This window comes from Phascolarctos cinereus, unplaced genomic scaffold (genome assembly GCF_003287225.1).
Source record: "Phascolarctos cinereus isolate Bilbo 61053 unplaced genomic scaffold, phaCin_HiC Scaffold_2;HRSCAF=192, whole genome shotgun sequence".
In the NCBI taxonomy this organism is placed as follows: domain Eukaryota; kingdom Metazoa; phylum Chordata; class Mammalia; order Diprotodontia; family Phascolarctidae; genus Phascolarctos; species Phascolarctos cinereus.
The window spans coordinates 219,367,910-219,384,312 of NW_027555625.1; the positions used below are offsets into that span (position 1 = coordinate 219,367,910).

Genomic DNA, 16,403 nt, shown 5'->3' on the forward strand with positions numbered 1-16,403 from the left:
CTTTCCACTTCTGGAGGGAAAGTTTAGTTTGGTCCTGCTGTTGCTTTCTTGGGGATATTGAGTTTGGTGTTATTTCTGTATTTCAGGAAAGTTCAGGTTGGGTACCCATAAGCTTTCAGTACTCTCAAAGTATTCTGATCCAAGGCTTAGACTGATTAACAACCACCATCACCCACTACCACCCCTGGCCTTTAAGGCCTGCAAGTTACTGACTCAAGTTTGGGCCCAAGCAAAAGCAGATTATTATTGGACTCAGCCACTATCAACTCTGCTGATTCATAGAGGCTGAACTTTGGGCTTGGGATTCCCACCTTACATATTCCTCTGCAGACTTAAGACTGCACTGGAAGCTGTATCTGGAATGCTGTACCACTCCTGAGGTCTAAACCACCCTGTTGCTGTTTGCTTCTGAACTCGTTACTCTTGATAGGTACAGAGTCCAGGGCCTACAAATGCTCCTTACCTAGGAATACCACCCATGAGCACAGGTCCCCTTCTCAATCCACTTTAGATGTGTGATCCAGAACTAGGTAGTGGGAACTCAGGGGTGGAACCAAGATGGTAGAGTGAAGTGAGCATTTGTGCTAACTCTACCAACATATCCCTCTAAACAACTTTAAAGGGCATCAAAAATTAATTCTGAGCGGAAAAAAACCCCCCAAAAGTCTGAATGAGCCATTTTTCCCCATCCCAGGTCAGCTTTGGAGGACAGAAAACTGGGGTAGGGGCTGGGCAGTGTGGCAGAAGTGGTGCTGGTTGTGGGTGGCAAGGGTGGCAACAGTGGCAGGGGTGATAGAAGCATCCCGAATGCAGTAAGGGGCTGAATACCTGGTCAGAAAGAAATTCCAAAGGACCCTACATTAGCATTGGGTGCCAAATCAGGCATCATTTGGCAACTCCATCACCCATCACCGAGTTCCAGGTAACAGTTCCAGGATGGGGAGGAGTGTTCGTATGGCTGTGAGGGAGCATGGGCCCCTACCTAGTTAAGGAGCAGAGTGAAGACCAGGAGGGTGGTGACCAGAACTCTCCCTAGATCATCTTGGATGTATTGAAAACTTACTGGATCCCAGACCCACGTGTAAAAGAAGCAGGACACAAAAACCAGGGCCAAACATTCCCCACCCCCCATTAGCATTTGGTCTGGTCCACGTTCTAGATGTTTAGAGGTTTTTTGTTTTGTTTTGTTTTTTGGTGCGGTGAGGCTGCTATTCATTTTCCTGCTGCTCCACCATCTTGGCTTCACCCTTGTATAAAATCTTTATGAAAATGAGCTGCAGATTTTATTAAAGGTATCCTTAATAGAAGTATGACAAAGGAACAGGTAGGCTTTCAGAGATGATTTTCTATAGCCTGTATATTCAGTCACACAAATGATGAACATAACAGCCTATTAGTCTTGTGTTTACTGCATGTTAACTTTTAAAAAAGGATTTGTTATGGTGCTTTAACAGTCCTCTTCCAACTAAGAATCCCTTGAATGCTAAAATCACAAAAGATTCTTTGATAGATGCAACAGAGATGACTTTGTTCAATGGTCCTGATTTTTAATATCAATTGAGGCATAAAACAGGTATTTATGGAGAATATCTAATGCAGAGTCCAAGTCAAACAGGGATTTCTAATAGTGAAGTCCTTTAGGCATTCCTGTTTGCATATGACAAACTGATTATATCAATGATTACATCTTGATTTATATCCAGAACTGGAAAACGATGCAGCTTCCTTAATTTGATGCACAACTACTTAAAAGAGTTTGGTCTAACAATCCACACAAGAAAAATCAAATCGATGAAGAGAGCTCATTGTTTAGACCACGATACACAGTTGGATGGACATCCTATTGATTTGGTCCATCAGTTCCTTGGACAGACAATACAGATGGATAATAAGCTGGGCCCAGAATTGAAGAGGAGAGAGAGGTCTGGATAGTGTTGGGGGAACTATAAAGTGCTTTGAGTGATCCCAAGCCCTCTGCTCAAAAGCTCATTATTAATACTATGTACCTTTCACTTCTGGAGCACTGAAATCTTCAATGAATCAAAATTGTGAGTAACCCAAATGTATGTTAGCTAGGAGATTTAATGGGTAGGATGCAGAATGCTTGACTTGGAGTCAGAAGTGTAAGTCCTGCTTGAGATCCTTACTAGCCATGTCATCTTAGTTAATGCAAGTTAAGTGACTTATCCCTTCACCTCTCTGGGTTTGGGTTTTGTCATCTGTAAAATGAGGGCATTAGACTCAATAATGTTTAAGGTCTGTTCCAGCTCTAAATCTATGATCCTGTGTGGTGGGCTATATGTTGTTGATTAGTCATTTTAGTTGTGTCTAACTCTTCATGACCCCATTTAGGGAAAGAAGTAGTTTGCCATTTCCTTCTTCAGCTGAGCTCACAGATGAGGAAACTGAGGCAAACAGGGTTAAGTGACTTGTCCAGGGTCACACAGCTAGTGTCTGAGGCTGGATTTGAGCTCAGGTCTTCCTCACTCCAGGCCCAGTGCTCTATCCACTGAGCCTTCTAGGCTATATGTAGCATACTATTAAAGCTAAATTGCATGCCAGAAGATGCGTCAAAGATGTAATCTAGTAGGAATATGGCTGGAATAAGTCATGTAGCAAGATGGTCATTGCTGCAGTTAGTGTGAAACACATTCTGTGTGTCCTTTCATGCTGCCCTCCTTCACACATCTATGTTCTAGCCAAACTGATCTTGTTATTCCCTGAATTGGGCATTCCATCTCGTGCCTCCTGCCTGGACTTGGAGTCAGGAGAATTTGGGTTGTACAGGCTCTTCTCCATGCCTGGAATGCAACCCCTCCTCTTAGAATCCTTTGCTTCCTTCAAGGATTGGCTTAGGTTCCACTTTCTGATTCCCTCATTTGACAGCACTCTCTCCCTCTTCAAATCATTTTGTATTTGCTTACTCATCTGTTTACATGTTGTATCTTCCAGTCAAATGCAAGGTCCGCGAGGGCAGAGACCTTTCATTTTTGTCCTCAATGCCATGGGCATAATGTGATTTAGGAGTTAGGGAGCTGGATTCAGAGTCAAGGCCCTGGATTCAAGTCCTGCCTTTGACAGGCTCTGTGCCTCTGGACAAGTCATTTACCCTCTCAATTATCCAGATAGAGTCTAACTTGCACAACAGTTGTTGATCTAGATTAGTAGAGGGGTTGATTGCCTCACTGTTAGCTCTATATACCAATGAAATCACAAATCCAGATTAAAAACCTCCCAACAATAATCTCTAGAACCTACCACACAATAAGAACTTATTAAATATTGGTTGGATTGAATTGCACTTGTGCTCACATAATAACAAAAGACCCAGAATAACTTCATGTCAGATCAATTATCAAGGAATATTTTTGGGGAGACATGGATAAGAATAATCCAGAAGGAGATGGCTTGCTATTTGCTGTGGTCCTCATGGTATGATCATTCTCTCCTTTGTCCCTGAAGAAGCAGTGACATATGAAGAGTTGCAATGGTATATTGGGACTTAAATGTATGGCCATCCTTAACAGAATACAACCAGCATTCAAAGAATGGCGTGATGAATCTAATCACTTCAAATCTCTGAGGACAGGAAATGCCAGGCTGTTGGTATAGCATGATCTGAGGGTTGTGGGTTTATGCTCCACGGTGGGGACTGTTATTGTCTTTCGTTTTTGTTTGTTTGTGTTTTTTGGCTAGGCAATGGGGTTAAATGACTTGCCCAGGGTCACACAGCTAATGACTATCATGTGCCTGAGGCCGGATTTGAACTCAGGTCCTCTGGACTCCAGGGCTGGTGCTCTATCCACTGCGCCACCTAACTGCCCCTTGTCCTTCGTTTTTGAAGAGCACCAGTGACATCACCCCGTGATGTTCTGACTCATGTGCGCATTGGATTTAAGTGAAGCAGAGTTGCACAGTCATCATCTTTACTCTCTCTTCCACAGTCATTGGAGTCCAGAGGCAAGACAAAAGTCAAGACAACTGGCGATGACCTGGGATGCAGTGGGTAACTTTGGCATCTCCAATGTCTGACCAAGCTTAAGCACTCCATGGCACCTGCTTTAGCTGCCTTCATGGCTGTTGGAACAAATTGTTCTCATCTGCCCATTCCACTGGGGAAAGTCTTCACATGCTTGGGGGTGGACACCCCTCTAACTCACTGAAGGGTTTGAGGCTCATCAGTCACCCTCAACCTGGTTTAGCCCATCTACTGAGATGGTTTTACCAGGGCGTGGCCGCTGCGTATGCTATATTGGAGCCACAGGTGAGAGGTGCCAGGTGGGCATCAAAGGTGGATGAGCAGCCCTGAGAAGGGCTCAGCAAGCCCTCACACCAGAGGCGTCACTCTTCCTTGAACATTCCATACCCATTATGGTGATGGCTACTGCCCTTAGGAAGGCAGTGTAGTATGGTGGTTAGGGCGTTGGACTTGGAGTCAGGAAGACTTGGGTTAGAATCCCATTTTGGACCCTTACTAGCTGTGTGATCATGGGCCAGTCACGTTTAACTTCTCTCTTCCTATTTTCCTCATCTGTAAAATGAGGGGGTGGACTTGCTTCTAAGTTTCTCTCGAGCTCTAAATCTGTGGCCCTATAAATAACTTAGATAAAGTTGGATCTCTACAATGGAAGAAAAGAAACACCACGGTGAGGAGTCAGGAGATCTGGGTTTTAGCTCTTCTCTGTCACCTTGGCCAAGGAGAAGAGAATGAGCCTTTATGAAACATCTACTTTGTGCCAGGCACCACACTGTAAGTGCCTGAGGCTCAGTTTTCCCGTTTGTAAAATGAAGGGGTTGGACTAGATTATCAATCAACCAATAAGCACTCGTTGGTCACCTGGTATGTGGCAAGCACTGTGCTCAGTGCTCGTTCTAGGGTCTCAATCAGCCTATGGCTCTAGGAAAAATGGATCTTGCTTGAAGTCTCCCTGTCTACCATTATTAGACAAAAAACCATAAAGCCACCTGGCCTGAGCCCGGAGCCTAAAGTAATCTTAATAAGATACGTCATCTGACCTTTAACTTGTACCCACAGGTCTCTAGGCACTTTACAAACATTGCTTAATTCTCTTAATAGCCCAAAGAGGGAGGGATTGTAATTATAACTCAAGATCTCCAGCTTTATTCATGCTTGACAAGATACATTTTTTGGTTTCCTCAGTTGTCCCCCAGGTAGTCAGTTTAGGACAAGTAGCTTATTTTCCTTTTTCTCCTCTACTTTCCCTTTCCCTTCTTTTTCTTTTCCTTTCTTCTCTCTTACTTAGGCTAGGAGGGCAGTGGCCACCCATAGACCAATCTCACTGCTGATGGGCACAGGAACTTTGACCTGCTGTGTTTCTCACCTGGGCAGGTTTGCCCCTCCTCAGGCAGCCTGATGCTGCCATCCCCCTGCCACAGGCTCACCTCATTGGTGCCAGACTTAGCCCTACTGGAGCTCAGAACTCCTAAGCTCAAGTGATTGACCAGACTCAATCTCCCCCTATAATAGCAGGGATGACAGGTGTGTGCCACCACGCCCATCCCGTTTCTAATACAAATTTAACTCTAGACTAGCAAGGTTTTTTTTTTGCTTGACTTTAAAAGAAATACATTCAAAACATTGGTATGAGAGAAAATTCTTAATTTTATTGAGATCTCAGGGACGAAGGATACGGAAGAATAATATTTGAACTTGTGACACATTACCTGCCCTGGAAAAAGACTGCATTTTAATATTGTGGTTTAACTTGTTATGATTGACAAAAAATATAGAGAAAGAAACTGGGCGCCAACAAAGGAGCTGAAACATTCAGGTTAGAACTCAGTCTTGATTCTTCCACAGAGTCATTGTTGTCTGTGGTGATCTGAGCTGCTGACAAAGCAAAATGCTCCCATGAAGATGTTCCAAGTGGCTTCCAGGAAGCTGTCTTATGTGCTGACATGCATGTGGACAGAGAAGTCTGGCTGGCGTCCTCTTAAGGCTGGTGTTTCCTAGAGCTTCCCATTGGCAAAGGCAGCCTCCTGGAACTGAGGGACAAAAGTTTTGAAATAAGCCCTGGTGGGAAAAGAGACAAAGAAAAGAAATCGTGGTTAGCACAAACCAGCATGAAGACCCAGCAATTCTGAGCTTTCAGACCTAACTCAGAACAGTTGCTATTCGTCAAGTGTGCATTTAAAAATTGTTTTCTTTCTTTGTTGGCATAAATTTCTCTTTATTTGTTCAACTGAGGCATAATTAAATATTCTCTGGGCCACTTAGAGGAATCATGCATATCCACAGCCCCCTCTTAGGATGTCTTGGCTGCAGTCTGTACATTCTATATTCAGCAGGGCTTTTGCAGGGTGTCTCTGAGCCAGAGGAAACCCAAAGGGGTTTCTTTGAGTAGAAGGCTGCAGTCTGCCTTCTGCGGTTTGCCAGACAGCCAAGCACATAGGTAAAATGTGAAGAATTCAGGCAATCATACAGATGTTTTATTTACATGAAACATCTAAATAAAGGAATTTTTCATTTTCCAATTGGGTGTTTCACTTTAAAGAGAACAAAGGGCTGAAAATGATTTATGAATGGCTTAACATCTCAAATTGTTATCTGAATACATAAGCAGTCTAATTTACTGGAAAGAAAATGGGCTGGGCATACAAACTTTTCTAGTCAAAGACTAGTGGCAAGATTTGGACAGGTCATATTTTCTCTACAGTTTCCTAAACTTAAGAATAGGATAATAATATAATAAAATCTCACTTATCTAGATATCACTTATCAAGGGAGTACAGTAGAAAGAACATTAGATTTAAAATCAAAAGACCCAGGCTCAAATCTCAGCCTGGCTGATTATTGTGGGAGCTTACACAAACGACTTAATTTCTCTGAGTCTCAATTTCCCACTGTAAAATGAGGGTGTTGGAGATGTTCCCTAACATCCTTTCCAGTCATATCCTATGATTTGATGAACTTCACCTATAGGAAACACAACTGAGAAATAGGAAATGAGAAAAAAGTCCAAACATGTCCCCAGATCTGTACATTCAAGTATATGAACTTTTTAGAGTAGATTCCTACAGATCTTCACTCAGGGCTTCTTTAATCTTAATTTAGACATCACTGGAACAAATGTGGTAATATAATTTATGAGCCCACAGAAGATTAGAAGTAGCAAATCATATGAAATATATGTATCAAAACCCCTCTAAGACAAGGCTAAATTAAAACATGGTATATCCATTGAGGCAACCTGGCTTTCCGCTCCATCCAGGGTCAACAATGAACTCTGAAACTGAAATCAAATGGCCTTTTCTCAGTCTTCTTTGATACTGTTGGACAATTTTTCTTCTTGAAACTCACTCCTGCCTTGGCTTCCTGTTTAACATTGAAGTGTCCTCTTTTCCCTGAGATTCTGATTGCTCTTCTGTTACACTTCCTAAATGTGAGTGCTCTCATGGTTATGCCTTTAGGCATAGGAGAGAAAGGGGCCGCAGTCCTGGACCAAGAGTTAGGAGAATGAGGTTCTAGGTCTAGCTTCACAGTTCATTGTTCACATAATCCTGGACAGACAAGTCACAACTTCTTTTTTGCCCTGAATCTACACTTTCTCTCTTGGTGGTTACACCTGCTTCTAGAGCTTCATTTCTTACCTCTATGCAGATGATGCCCAATCTGGATATCTCCCCTGAGCACCAGGCTCATCTTTTCAACTGCCTTGTGGACATATCAAGGTGACCTCAGCAACTACATGTCAATGAGGGGCCTAGCTTCCTTCCCTGCAGCCTTTCAAGCTCCACACCTGGACCACTCATACTTCCTCTGCAGGCTTAGCCCATCCTGGGCTTTAGGATGTATACAGTCTTTGGGCAGGGGAAACATAAGGACTTCTAAATCCATAGTTTAGAGGCTCAGCATCAAGACAATTTTCTTGCTGGGTTCACACTTTGTACCTCATTTCTAGTAAGTGGGATTTGCTTTGCTACTTGTGGTTAAGTCTCTACCTCATATATTCCAGTTCCATTAAAAAGGTTTCTGCCTTCTGAATCTGCACCTCCCTCTCTGTCTTTAGTTTCCTGTCCAGAGTCTTTGTTTCTATGAAACTTAGATCCTTTGCCTTGCTCCTTTCTTCCCTACTCTGTCCTCTTGGGATGTAGAGTTCTGTTCTTTAGTTTATATTTATTTAATAAAGGTCTTTGTAGGATGAACTCTGACAAAAACTAGGTCACCTAGAGGACTAGGTTTTATGAGACAGCGATGGCTGGGCAAGAAAAGAATGAAAGGCTAAGGAATACATAGTCCCAAGAAGCATGCTGATGTTAAGTGACTTGGCCAGGGTTACACAGCTGGTAAGTGTTTGACTCTAGGCCTGGTGCTCCAACCTCTGTGTCATATGACTAAGCACATGGAGGTAGAATTCGACACTGGGTCCCCAGACTTCATACTGTACCACACCCCTGTGTAGAAAGGCAGTGGCATGGCAGGCATGGCATAATGGAAAGAGAGCTAGAATTGGGGTCAGATTATGTAGAGTCTGGTAAGCCCCAGATGACCCCTAAGACTTCTACCAGCACTGAGTCTCTGACTTCATCACCCTCTTATTCTAAGCCCAGCCTTTCATCCACGAGGCCTCTTCATGGAACGGATGTAGGAGGGAAAAGGGGTATGGGTCCTGGACTGAGAGTTAGGAGAATGAGGTTCCAGGTGTAGTTTCACAGCTAATCATTCACATGATGCTGGACAAACAAGGTGCAACTTCTTCCACTGTCAACATTCTCATCTGGAAAAGGGGAATAACAATGAGATCTGCCTGTATGGATCACACAGAATGATACAGTAAAGTGCTTTGGTAATTGATTAAGTACTATATAAAGAAATGTAAGGGATGGTGATGTCTTCATATGCTGAAATCATCAGCTTGTATTTGCACAGTGATATGTTTTGTTGGGGGTCACTCTTAATATCACAGGAGCATGAGACTTTAGAAATGGAAGGGACTTTTGAGGTCATTCTAATTTAAACCTTCTAATTTATAGGATAGATAGATGATTTATTAATCACTTTGCTAAGTGGTTGGGGATATAAACACAAACCAGTCAGATGCTCCTTGACATTAAGAAGTTTATATATTAATGAAGGATGGTAACATATCAAGAGGTGCTAGAGGGGGGAGAAAGGGGAGGAGAGGTATATATGGCAGCATGGTGGCTGGTCACATGCATAGGCCTAGGGAAAAGGGTCTGGCTGATGGCTCTTTAGAGAGGTCATGAAGGAAAGTCAAATGAGAAGACTGGTCTTAGCCGAGGTGCCATTGAGCGAGGACACTGCTAAGCCACGCTACCTGCAGATGGAGGTCATTGTGCAAATGTAGCGATGTTTCAAAACATCTGGGTCTCAATTTTTTTGGTTTTGTTTTCTTCAGTTTCTGGCACATGTTTTTAATCAGCCATCTGAAAACCGACTGTGGTTTGAAAATCAAAGCAGTTTTGTAAACAGTGCAAGAGGAACCTGGCTAATCACTTCTCGTGGTCAGCTCTTCTCCTCATTGTCCTGTAGCTCCAGTATAAACACTGAATTATCCTGGATTACTCTCTTATTTTTTTTATTTTTTAAGGCAATTGGGGTTAAGTGACTTGCCCAGGGTCACACAGCTAGTAAGTGTCAAATGTTTGGTCTGAGGTGGGATTTGAACTCAGGTCCTCCTGGCTTCAGGGCCAATGCTCTATCCATTGCACCACCTAGCTGTCCCATGAATTAGTCTCCTTATGGCCCAGAGATCATCCTTTCAATAAAGGTAAACATGACAATGAAACTGGTTAGCTAGTGTGATGTAGTGGAAAAAGTACTGAACACATAATGAAGAGACCTGGGTTTGAGTTCTGAGGTATATACAAATCATTTAACCTCTTTGGGTTTTAGTTTCTCCATCTGTAAAATGGGATAATAATGTGTACATAGAGTTGCTATGAATATCAAATGAAATTGTGAGTGTTGGCAGTGTTTTATGACCATAAAAGTTGCTATTACTGCTTCTAAACTGATCTTTTTCTCAAGTTTTCACAGGGCTTCTGTGAATTTTACTACCTGAGGCTGAAGTGCCTAGGAAAGCAAAAAATCTGGCACTGTCATTAGAAAGTAACCATATTTGGTAGGTACAGTAATGCCTCTGCCAGAATCATGCTATCTCTAGACACTGGTAAGGTCTTGGGGCAAATGAGTTCGTGTGTTGGTCTGGGTGCAGTAGATAGAGTGCTAGGCCTGGAGTCAGGAAGGCTCATCTTTGTGAGTTCAAATCTGGCCTCAGACACTTACTAGCTATGTGACCCTGGGCAAGTCACTTAACCCTGTTTGCCTCAGTTTCTTCATCTGTAAAATAAGCTGGAGAAGGAAATGGCAAACCACTCCAGCACCTTTGCCAAGAAAACCCCAAAAGGGGGTCACAAAGAGTTGGATACAACTAAAAAAACCCCCGACTGAACAACAATAATATTTGCCATTCCATTAAATGCCTTAAGCCCAATTTCACTTTTTAAAGATTCTGGGGATCAAAGAATGTATAAGCAAACAAAAGTAACACATTTGAAGTGCCAGTGATTATTAATATTAAATAATTTCTGAATGTTTTATTTTGAAGCTTCTCTGTCATGTGGAGGTGATTGGGGGCTCTCAGAAGTAATGCTTACAGGTAGCTTTTGCCATTGGGACATATCAAGGTCACCTCAGCAACTACATGTCAATGAGGGGCCTAGCTTCCTTCCCTGCAGCCTTTCACATTCCATACCTGGACCCATCATACTTCCTCTGAAGACTTAGCCCATCCTAGGCTTTAGGAATCATATGGTCTTCAGGCAGGGGAAACATAAGGACTCCTAGACCTAGTTTAGAGGCTCAGCACCCAGATAATTTTCTTGCTGGGTTCACTCTTTGTACCTCATTTCTAGTAAATGCGATTTGCCTTGCTACTTGTGGTTAAGCCCCTACCTCATATATTCCAGTTCCATTAAAAAGGTTCCTTCTGCCTTCTGACTGCACCTCACTCTCTGTCTTTAATTTCCTGTCTAGAGTCCTTATTTTTGTGAAACTTAGATCCTCTGCCTTGCTCCTTTCTTCCCTACTCTGTCCTCTTGGGATGTGGAGTTCTGTTCCTTAGTATACATTTATTTAATATAGTTTTTTGTAGGATGTAAGAAGTGTGAACTCTGACAAAAACTAGGTCACCTACAAGACTAGGTTTTAAGTGACAGCCAGGGCTGGGCAAGAAAAGAATGAAATGCTAAAGAATACATAGTCTCAAGAATAAATAGTAAGGACCCTGGTTTAGTGTCAACTTGAAAATCTCTCTTGATAATATTAGTGTCTCTGTTACATTGTAAATTCTTATTCCCCCCCTTTCCAGGCCTTCATTCCTATAACTCCACTTCCTTTGGAGATAACTTTGTATGTATATAGTTGCTTGCATGTTATCTCCTCCACCGGCATGTGAGTGCCTGGAGGGTAGGGACCTTGTTTTTGCCTCTACCTTTTTTTGTGTGCCAGCATTTAGCTCAGTGCCAGACATATAGTAAGCAATAATAAATGCCTGTTGAGTGGTTGGGCAGGGAATTTTTTTTTTTTTTGTTTAATTTGCTTTGTACAACACCGCAAAGTCTGGTACTTTGCGAATAGGGTCAAGGTAATGCAGCTGTGAGTCTGAAGTCATTGTGGACTCCGCACCCATCACTGAGTAAAGGCAAGTTAAAAAACAAAAATAAAACAAAACAAAAAATCAAACCAAAAACCAAAACTCAGCTGTTGAGGCTGGGCAAAGTTATAGAGACCTTTCTGTGAACAGACTGCTGATTTACTCACTGATACCACAGATTACCTACCACTTTTTATATTATTAGGAGGGGAAAACCTGAAACTACATTTTTCAAAGAGGAAGTGCTTACAGTCTCAGCCCAAATCTGACTTCACCAACACCAAGAGTGTTAGAGGTTCTGCTGGGTATCGGAACAATTGTCCCTTATATGTGTTAACACGGATCACAAGCACACTGAATGCTTCTGTTGTTTAGAATGGCTTTAGATTGTCTGGAGACATCTCAAAATTTCAGTTCACTAGCGGCAGAAAGCAAAGCTGTCACAGTTGAAATAGACACACAAAGGGCTGGAGTGAAAAAATATAAGGTAGCCCAATCTGGTTGTAATTCTCCAAGGGATGTCTGTTATTCATTGTTGTTGTGGAGTCCCTTATTCCTCCTTGGGTATATATTTGGTCTCTTCAACTACGTAGTGCGCTCTCCAAAGGCAGGGTGCTCCCCATCTGGTGCACCTGCTCTTGGCAGTCTTTTAAACAATCAAGCCTTGCTCTATGGTCTGTGTCTTCAGCTCTCCAACTGGAAGTACTGATGAGGGAACCAATCCCTGCCTTCCAACACCAATGACAAACCCCAATCAGGAATGATCTCTCCTTCCTTAAACCGATCACATCTTCTGCTGCCCATTGCATTTGCATACTCTCATTGCAGGCACTATCTTTTTCTCTTCCTTGGATCTCTCGTGAACTGCTGTGCTTTATGCATGCTGTCTGGCACATGGTGAACAAATATTTGAATAGATGCTGCCTTTTGATTTCTGTCTCATTCTCCTTTCTCCATTCTTCCACTGCTCTCTTTTATCTCTCTCCCTCAACTGAAACTTATTATTCTTTAGAGACAGGTTCTCCATGTCCTAAAAGATAACAATTACGTTTCATCATTTTAACAGATAGCAGATCGTATATTTATGTAGTGTTGGATCTGTCCTGTTATCCTCCTTTGTCCCTCCTCCAATGCCTAGGACAGTGCTTTATACAAGCTAAGTACCTAATAAATGGCTCTTCACTGAATGGATAAGAGGGAATGATCTTCACTGGGGCTTCCTGCTAATGAATAGTAAAACAGACATAGTTCTTACTTGAGGAACCTCAGGAGTACAGGTTCAGACTTGGATGGACCTTAGAAATCATCTGGTCCAATTCCCTCATTGTACACATGAACAAACCAAGACCCAGAGAAAGGAACCTGTTTGCCCAATGTTATCTAGGATGGTAACGAGTATGAGAACCTGGATTGAGCTGAGGTCCCTTCTCTCCACATCCAGAGTCAAAGGCTCAGTGGCTTCTTAGCTAGATAAGTCAAGAGAGCTAGCTAGCATCTACAGAGAACTTTAAAGTCTGTAAATGTTTTTCATGCTACCTCATTTGAAATGTTTATGATCCACAGGATAAAATATGTTCACATTGAAAACTCCTTGTCACGTGAGCATAGGATCTGCGAATTAGTTGGGAAACTTAGGTTCTAGTACTGGGTTGGCTGTCTCAATGAAGAAGCTGAACTAGGTCTTTTAAGACCCTTCTAGCTCTTATGTTCCACATCTCTATGTATATGGGGAATAGAAAACAGGTTTCTGGCTTTTCCCTCCTACCAATCTGCTGCCTTTTACCAGACTTAGAATTTGTTTCTCAGTAGACACAGTGATACAAGAAATAAGACTGGGGATACTAGACTTTTAAGAACTCAGCTCTCTTCTGTGTTCCCAAACTCCTCTTAGCAATTGTATACTCTAGGAACAATGGTTGAGATGGTCATGAAATAAGTTGTTAAGGTTCCCATAGTTTACAGGGCCTCTCTCCACTCTCAAGCAATTTAGGTCCCATTCTGGCTGTGCCCCCACAGTTTTCTGCTCAGGGATTACAACATGTGTCTGAAGTTGGCACTTATTTCTACTCAGGGCATAACCTAAGGCATTACTGCATGGGCAGACACCTCATTCTTTTAATAAAAAATAACAATAATAAGAATAATAATCTGCCTTTATGGCTGGCCTTTCATCCATGGATCTCAAAATGCTTCACAAATAGTAATTAGTTCTTCTTTGCAGCACTGTGAGGCAGGTAGGTGTTAACATCTATACTTAACAGGTAAATCAGCTAGCCTCAGGCCATGCATGCAACAGCAGCCTCTGAAATAGAACTCTTATCTACCCTTCAAAGCCTGTGGGCACTCAAGTCTCACCTCCTCTGGGAAATCTTCCTTACTATACCAGACCAAAGTGATTTATTGCTTCAACTGAACTATCATAAGATCACAGAATCCAGGAGTTAGGAAGGACTTCTGAAATATTTATTTTAGAGACATGAATCTTCTCTACAACATCTCCAGCATTAGGAGGAAACCATTAGTTTTTAAGAAAGTCCATTCCACTTTTGGACAACTACTGATTAGGAAGTATATTCCTTACTTTGAGCTGTGTTCTAGGGTCAAGCAGAACAAGTCTATTTTCTTGTTTACATGACGGTCCTTCAAATGCCCAAATCACTCAAATCCCTAAATCACAGGTAATTAGGTGGTGTGGTGGATAGAATGCCAGCTCTGGAGTTAGGAAGTCCTGAGTTCAAATACAGCCTTCCTTAATCTAGCGAGCTATTAACCTCTTTTTGCCACATTTTCTTCCTCTATAACATGAGGATAATGATAGTATTGACTTCTCGGCGTTGTTGTGAGGATCAAATGAGACATTTGTAAGATGCTTAGTACAGTGCTTGGCACATGGCTGGTGCTACATCAATATTAGCTGAAATCATCATCATCATCATCATCATCATCATCATCATCATCATCATCTCATGTCCTCCCCACACCAGAAGTCATCTCTTAGCTAAAAATATCTAGCTCTTTCAACATATCCTTTTATGCACATATATGGTGTTCTCACTATCCAGGTTACCCTGATCTGTATATGTACCAATTTGTCTACAACCATCCAAAAATGTGGAACTGGGCCACTATATCCCAGATGTGTTCTGACCAGGGCAGAGGATTATAGTCCAATTACTTCCCTTTTCCTGAACACTATGCCTTTTAGTGTACCCTAGGACAGTATTATCTTTTCTGGTTGTCATATAATACTGTTGGTTTCTTTCTGGCTTGCAGCCCACCAAAACCTCCAAGTCTTTTCCAAAGGAAAATAATCTATCCCATTTTTCACTTTATATTTGTGAAGTAGACTTTTAAAAATCTAAGTATAAAGCTTTATAGTTTTCCCTATTAAATTTCATCTTATTAGATTTAGCTCATTAGTCTACTCCAGAGGTTTAAAGAAAGCTTTATTTGTTTAAAAACATAAAATTATTCTTAGTTTACAGGTAAAACAAAAAACGGGGAAAGGCTGGATTTAGCCCACTAGCTGTAGTTTTGCCAACCCCTATTCTAGCCTATCAAGATAATTTTGGATCTTGATTCTTGTTCAACATGCTAGCTATCCTTACCACTTTTGCATAATTGGCTAATATGAAATGTGCCTCTTGTGCCTCTATCCAAGACACTGATAAAAAAAACAAGTTGAATAGGACAGGGTCAAGTTAGATTACATGACCGATAACCTCCCTCCAAGTTAACACTGAACTATTAAGGATTATCTTTTGGGTCTGGTCATTCAAATAGTCCTGATACCTGATTACATACAGTCTTCTATCCCATATCTCTCTATCTTGTCCACAGAGATTTTGTTAAATGCTTTACTGAAAACTAATATTCACAGCTTCCCCTATTCTACCGGTCTATTTATTCTGTCAAAATAGGAAATGAGATTAGTCAGTTGTGTCTTGTTCTCAACAAAGCCATGATGGTTTTTAAAGATTACTCCTTTTCTTTCTAATATCCAAACTATCCCTTAAATAGTAATGGGTTCTAGAATTATTTTAGGAACCAAACTCAAGCTCATTAGTTTACAGTTTGTAGATTCTACTTTTTTTTTTTAAAGAAAACCAGGACATTTATTCCTCTCTGGTCTTAGAATTCCTCTCCCCTTCTCCAAGATCTTTCAAAGGTCATCAACAGAGGGAATTGTGAGAAGATGGACAAATAAGGCAGGAAATTACCTGGCTCTCTCAAATTCTCCCCCAAATAACTTAAAATAATGCCTCAAAGTAAATTTTAGAGTAGTAGAAATAATTAAAAATTGGGGTAAAGTTGTCATCCAGTCTAAGACAACTTGGAAGGATGCTAGGAAAAGATCTGACCTTTCAAGGCAGTGGCCTGGCCAGACTGAAGTACAGATATTACTGGGCAGTATGTCCTGATTCAACAAACAGCAAGCCCTGGGGACAGCTGTATGCAGCTAGTAGCATCAAGGGGTGGAGGGTAGGTTGTGTGGGAACTTTATTCTCATCAGAACCAGATTGAAGATATACATCTACTAGGGTATAAAATTCTTCCTAACCCACAGAGAAATAAGAGGGCAAAGGAATAGGATAAGGGAGGGACTCATAGAAGGGTGTGCAGATTCAGAAAGAGGAGGACAAAGTGATAGGATAAGGTAAAGGCTCTTAGAAGAGTGTGCACTAGGGAAACAGTAGTCAGAAGTAAATCAGACTTGTGAGGAACAGAAAGAAGGATAAACAGTGAGGAAAAATACAATGGGGG

At 41.7% G+C, this 16,403-nt stretch overlaps 1 protein-coding gene across 1 annotated transcript in view; it reads right to left on the minus strand.

Annotated features, from left to right (window-relative positions):
• Positions 1-5,603: 5,603 nt before the first annotated feature.
• BABAM2 (BRISC and BRCA1 A complex member 2) overlaps positions 5,604-16,403 on the minus strand; it is a 588,974-nt gene continuing 578,174 nt past the window's right edge. The window contains exon 12 of the mRNA XM_020983778.2: positions 5,604-6,034. Within this exon, the coding sequence (XP_020839437.1) occupies positions 5,971-6,034 (64 nt within the window). The 3' untranslated portion in view covers positions 5,604-5,970. The remainder of the gene's footprint in view (positions 6,035-16,403) is intronic.